At 33.4% G+C, this 10117-nt stretch overlaps 1 protein-coding gene across 1 annotated transcript in view; it reads right to left on the bottom strand.

Annotated features, from left to right (window-relative positions):
* The window catches only part of LOC116344066 (dopamine receptor 1), a 47269-nt gene that overhangs the window by 9802 nt on the left and 27350 nt on the right, over positions 1-10117 (bottom strand). The window contains exon 4 of the mRNA XM_031772446.1: positions 4047-4176. Within this exon, the coding sequence (XP_031628306.1) occupies positions 4047-4176 (130 nt within the window). The remainder of the gene's footprint in view (positions 1-4046; positions 4177-10117) is intronic.

Genomic DNA, 10117 nt, shown 5'->3' with positions numbered 1-10117 from the left:
GAGAGAGAGAGAGAGAGAGAGAGAGAGAGAGAGAGAGAGAGAGAGAGCAAAGAGAGCTAAATATAAATGGAAATGAAAGGTAGAAGGTATTTTTTATATTTTCTGGTTCAATAAATGTTGGCTTATAAAACACAGGCTCGTAAACTGAATTTGATCAAACTATTGCCGAATTAAGCTGCAGCTTTTCTACCTGTACGCCGCGTGTACACTTGACCAATATCCGTTGTTAGTTCTCTTCGTTGTTCGACAATAGACATGTAGTTTCGGGTCCAGACACAAAATGGATTTCAAATTATTTCAGCTTTTGTGTTTTGTGGCTTTTTGTACGGCGTACTCGCATACATGCAGCAGCAAAAAGAAACTAGAGGAAACATTTGAATATGGAAGTGATTGCATATCATTTTGTGGCTTAACATATAGATATTGAAATGGGTTACACTCAGCCTTTATTCTGATATCAACACGTACAAAACATCAAAATAGCATTGGTACATTCGGAGTATTTTACTCTGGTTTGATTTGGCGTGTGTGTTTGTGTGTGTGGCGGCACTCGTTATGGATGCGAACAATGTACTAATGGTAAATGAAATTAATATTCCTGCTATCGTTCTATTGTCAGCCACCAATGGCATTTTGTGTACATACGGTTTTTCTCACTCTTCTCACTGAACTGAATTCAGAAGCAATTCACTTTACTACTATACCTATGTTGTTGTTGTTATTATTGTTATTTCAAATGTGAGAATATGGTTAGACATTAACGGATACGCGCGTACGCATCAAGCAGCAAGCTAACACAATTATTTACTTAAACCGTCATCATTTTTAGGTTAACAATAATTGAATCGAGATTTGTGTAATGCGTGCCAATGTGGTGAGAATATTACGAGAAACAGAGATCTGTTCACAACGACATGCATATCATCAGACAAACTAACGAAATTTGCGAATCAAATGAAATGTTTGTGTATGTTCATCGGTGGCCATTCTCATGTTAGATGAGGTAGCATGCATTTCAACATCAGGAAATATGCTTACAGCCAATTGTATTTTGCATCGAATTTGTGAGACTAAAGATTTTAATGTCTATTGAAATATGTATGCACACACACGCTCACCACACATTCACATTTCATGAGTTACCCACTTAAATGGCTTTCAATTTTCGTTACATTTCAAAATAAGGTTTGAACAAGTGTAATACAATGTAATAATGCACTTTCAACATACAGCACACACCGTTAATCCTTATCGCGATGCATTCTATAAGCCTAACCCTTTTGCATTTATATTCATCATGTGCGCATTTCTGATTTTCAAATAGTCAAACTAATCGGCTTTGGTCCCAAAATGAATGCATGCCATTTTCTATTGACACTTTCGCAAATATTCAATGTTGAATTGAATTGAGGATTTAAGTGTAATTGCACTATTCGATGTATGTGCTTCAGAATATTATTTTATTCTAAACGATTTTCCATTCGCTTCGTGATGATTATGTTGAAAACTTAATTTACAAGTTGTAAGATGCTTGCGTGCCAATTTGAACGTAGGTGTATAGTTTGCAATTTACAAAATCGCCTGCAGCCAATATAAATTCACCCAGCACATGAACCGTGATGTTCATCACCATTAGCTCGAAATGGCATGATACGCTCGAAAAAATTTCGACATTCAGACTCTCTTACGTTCGAGCATCTTCTTCATTCCGTATCAGATATATATTGTCGATGCAGACGGGCATTCTCATCGTCATGCGCGCGTTCAACGCTCATAAATCCGTCAGGTAATTGAAGTGATTTATTATATGAAATGAGGGTTGTTATTGTTGTTGCCCGGTGTGTTTGCAATGAATTATTAAACCGTATAGCAATATAGGTTGTTGAGTATATGCAAAGATTTTAGACAATACGCCACCATTTTATCACCTCTGAAATCAAACAGTTTTACACTATTACGCGCTTTATACGCCGCAACACTTTCCACCTTATGTCAATTTAATTGATTCAAATGAATTATGATTGTTTGTGCCATTCACGCAACTCGCTGCAGATGGAAATATAATGTCCTTCACTTTTCACAATATAACAACAACAACTTCAAACAAAAAAATGATTCAGGCTTTTTCAATGGGCTAAGCAAAAAAAAAACCCACATAATTTATATCACTTGAGATGAAAGCACGAAGATAATAAGATCTATCGTTTGTTTGTACGTTTGTTTCGGCGGATAGCGTTCCAGTTACTCATACAAAAATGCCTTCCGAACGCATTTTGGCAAGGGCATCACGAGCGATCATAATTTTCTTTAAATAAATTGCTTTCATTTTGTGCACTTTTTTTTCGTTCTCTTGCGCATTTGGATTTTTGCTGTGTGTGTTTTTTTATATTAAAGTTCTCAGTCAGAGAAATGGTATAAGCGGGTGAACGAGTGAATGAAAACGGCGCCATCGTTTAAATGTGAGAGAGATAAAATCGTAATTGATAAATACATATTGAATGGAGTTCAAAGGTGAAAGACTTCGGACTACTTTCTCTACCATATTGTCGGCTTCATAAAATGTTAAACTCGTTTCTCTTACTCATTCCTACCCAAGTTCATTCGATAAATGAATAAAACCGGGGAGCAAAAAAACCGTTTTTGGCTTAATCGTCTTTTGGATAGACGAAGAAAACTTTGGCATAATTAATTTTTTATCTTTTCTTGAATGGTGGAGTTGCGATTGGTGCTCTCTTACTCGTTCACTTGTTCGCTATGAATAAAAAACTTTACATTACGATCAACAGCAAAAACTATGGCAAAATCGATATTTTATGAAAGCGTCAGCAGAAGAAACACATCAAGATAACATCATGTTTAAGCTCATTCCATATTTAATGAGAGACTTAGCCTGAACGACAAAAAAAGCACAGGCAAATTGCATTATGAATAGCTACGATTTCATTTCAGAATAGATGCACACGTAGAGAAAAAGAAGGAGAGGACGAAGAAGAAAAAAAAACTTTTCAAAGTTTTCCGAAACGAATGAAAATGTCAAAGTAACAAAAGTAGAATTGCAACAACTGAAGAGAACTTGAATTTTTCTGTAGAAGTGAACGTAATCACTCTAAATACTAAGGTATTATACATATAGTTTACCGTTTTCGTGCTTATATTTCTTGGTTTTTGAGCAGAAAAAGTGACTTAAGTCATTATTTTCTTTTCTCATTCACTTTTTATGGGAAACAAGATTTATGTTAAATGTTTCTGTCGAATTGTCTTTGGCTGCTTACTGTCCTCAACGCTGTGTATTTTGTGAGATCGAATGTACTTTTCGACTTGTCCGATTTACGTGTACTTCGGAAATAGACAGCTCGAAAGTTACAGAAGTTATATTTGCAGATAATTTTATCTCTCTTTGTTAATATACTTAAGGCATTTGAGATGTTTGTAAAATGAGCTTAAATAAAATATTTATTATATTAAATGTTTTTGGAACACTGACGAAAATTTTATATTACAGTTGAGAGGAATACGTAGGAGGTCATGAAAACGTGAATTGAGGGCCTACAATTTTTTCAATTTTATCATTAGAGGTATGAGGTCGTCTGTTAAGTGAGAAAATTATGGTTAAGGAGAGAGAGAGAGAGAGAGCAATTGAAGTGCATTTTGAGATTCATTTAAAAAAAAGTACATTGACAGAGAGCGAACGATTTGACATTGTTAGTACACTAATTTTATATCGAGCCGAGACGTACGCCCAAACAGACAAAAGGCGAAAATGCGTTGTTCACACATTTTCTGGTTGTTTTCTTCTTCGTAGGCGCCTGTTCTGTTGTCGTGATGTTTTTCGGTACTTGATTTTTTTTGTTCTGAGCTGGTTTTTTTGTCTGTTTTCGTTGCAGAAAGTTTTCGTCTCCCTTGTTTCATATCCTATAATTGAACAATGGCTTTTATCTTCGAGTCGCGCGAGAACGGTCTTTTGTGTCAGGTTTTGGGGTAAATACAACAGCCTGTTATATAAATTCGATTGAAATGGTCAAGTGAAAAATACCGTAAAATCTTACCTTAACGGGTCTTTAATATGAATATATCGATCCAATGAAATAGCGCATAGATTTAGGATCGAAGCCGTTGAACACATCACGTCGAACGCAACCCAAGTGTCGCAAAATTGTGCGCCGAATACCCAATAGCCTAAAAAAATATGGTAAAAAAAAAGAGAAAAAAAATTACACAATGAGAAACATGAGGATGAGGAAAGAACGACATAAAAACCAAGACAGACACATTTTTCAATGGTCTGCATATTTTGTGAATGAGTAACTGTTGTAACTTAGAATAAAGTAAGGTTCAACGTGTACATGTACATGATCTGTGTGGTAGTAAGAGAGATACAAAAAAAAGAGTTCGAGTAAAAGATGTTGTATGAAGGGAAAACCTCCTGATTTATACTCAACTCATAATTTTTGGCAATCCGAAAAAATAAAGTTTTCTATATTTTGCGTCCTTGTTTATTATTATTATTTATTATGTGGCATATTCTGTTTACAACTCTCGTATAAAATGGAAAATAGAAAGGGATCTTGCATAATTTCGTTTATTTTTCTTCACGTTCTTCATTTTATGCGCTGAATTTAACGATGGTTTTAAAAAAAGAGGTATAGCCAAAGTAAATTGAAAATTGAAGAAAATTGAAGAAAAAAAATTTGATATTAAAAAATATGGAGGCTTAAATTGAAAAATGAAACGGAAATATGTTTTGAAAATTAAATGGAAAAAAGCGTGAACTTTAGCAATGAGCGTATTTCTCTGAAATGGAAAGTATGTCGAAAAAAAAAGTTTAACATGTAAATTGTATATGTATATGACATTTTCATGTGCGCCACTGCTTTCGCCAGAAGACATTTCACATTTGATTTTCACCGAATGCTCACGCGACTTGCAACTTTTCATCGTCAACAGTTGCAGTATCATTACAATTCGTTCCGGACAAATTGAAGTTGGACAGTATAAATGAACAGGGAATACGATATGCAAAAACGGAAATTCAGTTATAAAATGAAGAAGAGAATGAGCGTGATTCAAAATCCACATTGCGAATTCTGCACACATGATATATTATTATGGAAATTAAATGTAAAACTATTTTGGAAGTTATTTACTTTAGTTGAAAATTAGGTGTGATACAGTCATCAAACTAATAGTTTAAAATAAAATTTATATAGAATTCCCTGCCGAATGCATACAAAAATGACGATGAGTGCAAATGCAAAATCAACCCAAAAATATATTATGGAAGAGGGAGGCTCTGGCTCTCTTTCAATCTGCAGTGCAAACATTTCTATTTCATGTTACATATTATTATTAATTCCATCAAATTAAGCTCAATTTTATGAAATTATTATTGTTATTATATCATATTTCACTGAACTTGATATTCTATTCAGAATCTTATTATGTGTTTTTTTCTCTTTGAAGATAAAGGAACATACAATGGTGATTTTATTGCCAGAAGCCTAGCTCATATTTCATATTACTATTCGTCATACAGAATCCATTTCAATTTTCGTTCGAGAACCGAACTCAATATACCTCAAATGTGTGTGTGCCACGACGTTGTATTCGAGCGTGGACGAATGTATAGTGCATCAATTGACTGCAAAAATTGGATTGTGTGTATTTATGATGTGAAAAGCGATAGCGCGCTCCATTTTGCTAAAACCATCAAGAGGAGATAGATCGGTTTAGAATTGTTTTATATTGTGTATGAGGATTCATATAAATCATACAAAACTTGTCACAACTGACACAATTTAATCAATGCCAATTTGACGCGATTTGCGCATAATTTATGAAATGCTTTAGCTCTGTCCCTATTGTTCAACCAAATGCACGCACACATCGAACAATTGAGTCAGTGTGTGTGTGCATATGGCGTTGGTATGCAACTAACTACGGTGTATTTAGAATATATATTGAAAATTCAGTCATTTTATTGCTCAATGAAATGATTGCATGAAATCACTTGGAATGTATGATCCAAATGAGATAGGCAAACAAAGCTGTTGAGAGCCGCCAAAAACAGCATCGTCAATTATCTATAATCAAATTGAATTGAAACACAAACGGACCGAAGACATTGTACAGCCAAAGAACTGTGTTTGCAATGAATCACACACACACATTATATACACATCATTTAATCTATATTTATATTTATATATATATGCCACCTGAAATCATTTTTGTTTACACAGTAAACCATACATATACAGTTACTGTGTATACAATTTGCTTTAATCATCATCCAGATATGCTGCATTTAAATCTATGATAAATAAATACCAAGAAATGTAATAAGGGTACAGCTCAAAGCGAAAAATTTGCCGAATTCGAATAGTTTGTGTGAATCATTTGTATGAAATAAATTTCTTTGAGAACGACATTTCTTGCAAATGACTTTGTTCGAATGTATTTTGTTTCAGCATGCATCTGATAAATGTTTGTTTTCACAAGAAATACCAATCTATATATTTATATGTACGATAAACAAGCAATCAAAACCGTACATTCGGTAAGTTCTTTGATTGCAGTATGTTGTATTTTTTGTGAGATTGAGAGAAAATGGTTTTGATTCTGACATTTGAACTTTGAATGTAATGGGTATTCTTTTTGTTGATTGCAACGTAGTCAAGTACCAGATGTGTGTGTAAGGTTTTTATATTTCTGTTTCAGCACAACTTATGGATATCGCCTGAAGAAAATGTTCTTTATGAGAATGTATGAGTATGTGCGCATGAGTTTTACTATATAAATATAAACAATTTTAAAGTTCTATCATCAACAAATCGTGTGCAGAACAATACGACCGTCTCAATTTTATCAATGTTTTGGAAGGATTTGAATGTCTGAAGTGTATTCTGTGATCTGGGAGTAACTGTAGTATCTGCATTACATTGAGTGTGAGGGAAAATGTCTGAATGGCTAAGGAGTAATTTGAGAAATCGTATATTAATCCTGAGAAAACTCATTTTATCTTGTTGAAAATGGGTCTTACAGGAAAAATTAAAGAGTAAGTAAAGTGACCGCTTATTTTTGATGAGCTGGGGGAAATGTTTGATAATCAAGTGGCTCAGATCTTTCCATAAAAAATGTCTATTTCTTTTCCTTTTCTTTCTTTTCTTAATATTAATTTACATTTGGGTCTTTAAAATGGCAAAAATGGCTCAGTTTTATTTCCTACAACAACAAAAAACCGCCATCAAAGAAATACGCGAAAAAAGTACTTCATTAGATGAAAAGTTTCTTTTTTTGCTGAGTAAAGCAAATTCACTGATTGTTCATTCAATCGTAACTTTTTATGTTTTATCTTCGTTCGCAAACTGAATATTTTGCATTGTATTGTTAATCATTGCAACGGAATTCACTATTATGATGATTCTTTTCAGAAATTAGGAGGAGTAGTAAAAAAAGAGAAAATCTTACGTGATGTAAAAAAGCGTAAAAATGACGACAATCCAAATATAAAAGAGAAAATGTTCCGTTAAAACTGAACTTAAAATGGTTTGATGCACAGGTGGTCTGAAAAAAAGTGCGGACAATGCAAACGGGAATTTGACAAACGGATATAAAAGCAATTGCTTTCAAGGAAATATTCTACAAAATCCATTTAGAATTGAAAGAAACAAGAAAACGAAAAGGTACTGGATTTAAAAAATAAAATGCTTTTGGCATAAGTCACGATTTGATATGATTGAGGAGTGAATTAAAGTGCTGAAAAAGCACAAGCATTTATCCAAGTTTTATATGTTACAAGTAAACGAAAAATAATATCCATGAAAAGAGCGATCGAAATAGTTTCCATTTTAAGTTGAGAGTCGTACGAATATGGGATTGGAATGTAACAAAATAATGCGTTTGATAATATTTTGTTTATGAAATGCAGTAGTCGGTAGAAAAGGAATGTTGACATGTGTAGGAATTTCAATTAATTCTCGAAATCAAAGCTGAATGTTATTGTTTCATTGGAAGATATTGCCTTACATTCTAGTTTATATTTCCATTATTAAATTGTTGAAATTGTGAACGCTTTCTTGTTATTAGAAAATGACACAATTTTTTTTGCCATCATCACCATTGGTGCTATGGATAAAAAGAAAATAGAAAACTATAAAACTGTGCCGTTGTAGTCGCAATAAAATACTTGTATAATAATAGTTGGAAGTTGTAATATAATTGTTAAATTGAGCTTTTTGAATAATTGATAAATTTGATGATGATGCTTTATTTAAACTTTCTACGATTGCACAACATTAATGCAATTATAAATTGTCTATTAAAACATTTCAGAGTGGAATTTCATTTAGTTTAAGGATTTTTCCGTGGAAAAACAAAAACGGTTTTTGTTGGAACATTTACATTGGCATGAGTAATGTGGTGCATTTGTTAGTTGTATTCAACGAACAATTTTAATATTGATGGTACTTTGGTGGAAAATAGTGGAGGTGCGCTAAGTTCGAGTACGCAACAACGCGCCGTAAATCGTATTTGAAAATGTACACGAGCACCCGTGTATGCAGCACAAAACATTAAATCAAAGCGAAAATGTAAAAGCAGTAAAATGTTTGCGAATATGGCAAAATCAGGTTCTTTCGAGTGGATTTTTGTGCTTTGCTCCCTCTCTTTGTGTGTGTTTACAATTATCATTTTGGCGAATTTATTACAAATGCACCAAATTTATCTGCAACATTGGAATGTTTGATCTCGAAAATATGATTTATTGTTGTTTTCGCATTGCGAGAGGTATGAAAACTTAAAATGATGACACACAAACGCCATCATCATCATCGTCAGCATCATCATCATCTGCATAATATTGAATTTCAGTGGCAGTCGGCTGTTTTGTTTTCGTTTGTTCACACGCTCTTTGCCCTTCTATCTCTCTTTGTGTTTCTCGCCCAGATGAAATTTTATATGTTTATGTTAACAATTTCTCTCGCTTTCTCTCTTTCCATAGTTGGTTAAATTTTGCATCATTTGCATTTTGGTCTGATTGTGAAATGCAAATTGTTAAGAACATTTGTTGTGAAACGTATTCGCTGTGGAAAGTAACGACCGAATTCAAGCGCATGTTGCAAATGTGGCATTTCGCAAACACGAGCCCTTTTCACGAAAAATAATACAAGTTAGATACTCTTGTTAATACTTTTGGATATGAATGTGTGTATGGAGATCTGTGTAAATTCAGTCTTTACTTTTTGGAATCAAGCATACGAACATAAAAACTTGTTTGTTTTCATTAAATATTCTGTGTAAGTTTTTCGGTGAAAACATTTTAAATTCGTCTGATAATGGCATTCTTGAAACCAACTCCCGCTTTTTCCCAGCTTTTATATAAATACATTTTTTTTCGCCTGTGGAAAAGTACGCGGGAGTCTGATTACAGGGACATTATAATTTGCACAAAGTTTCGTAACTTTATAATTGCACTTAAAAAGAATCAACTTCGTTGCACTTGAGCGCTGCAATCGAAAAACTTCAGGCTATGGATGTTTATTTCTCATTGGAACTACATCTTTTTTTTTACTTTGTAGACTTTGATGATAGCAATGGCAGAGGAAACGGTGGACAAATTAAAGAAAACTTTACTACATCTATTGTCGATTTGAATAGCTTGATTGACAAGGGCTCGTTAGAATTTCGCTCATTTATAATTGTAAAATGCTTTTGTAACGAAGGACTAATAAAACTCCGGTGCGATGAGAAAAATAAAAGTATATTGAATAAATCAAAATTGAGAATTGTTCAAGCATGAACATCATCATTGATCATTCTGGTTCGAATGCGGTTCTTTCAAAATTTGGTACTTTAAATAAATGGTACTTTCAAACAATCCCCTACAGCTGCTTCAACATGCTGCATACCAAATCATCTAAAAATAATTCATACTTGTTTTTCAATTTCATAAAATTCCGTCACCGCACCAAACCAAAGTACATACGCAGAATGGTTGTTGTTGGTCATCATTGGAAAACCGCTTATATATATTACAGTATGTTTCATTATAGAGAGAGGTTGATTTAACTACCACAAAGAACGACCGCACTGAGTCTACTGTCAAAAATAATATGTGTGG

This window comes from Contarinia nasturtii, unplaced genomic scaffold (genome assembly GCF_009176525.2).
Source record: "Contarinia nasturtii isolate CC-2019 unplaced genomic scaffold, AAFC_CNas_1.1 Cnas_scaffold_1037, whole genome shotgun sequence".
Classification (NCBI taxonomy): Eukaryota; Metazoa; Arthropoda; class Insecta; order Diptera; family Cecidomyiidae; genus Contarinia; species Contarinia nasturtii.
The sequence above is the reverse complement of the archived record's forward strand: the minus strand, read 5'-3'. Positions and strand labels throughout refer to the sequence as shown.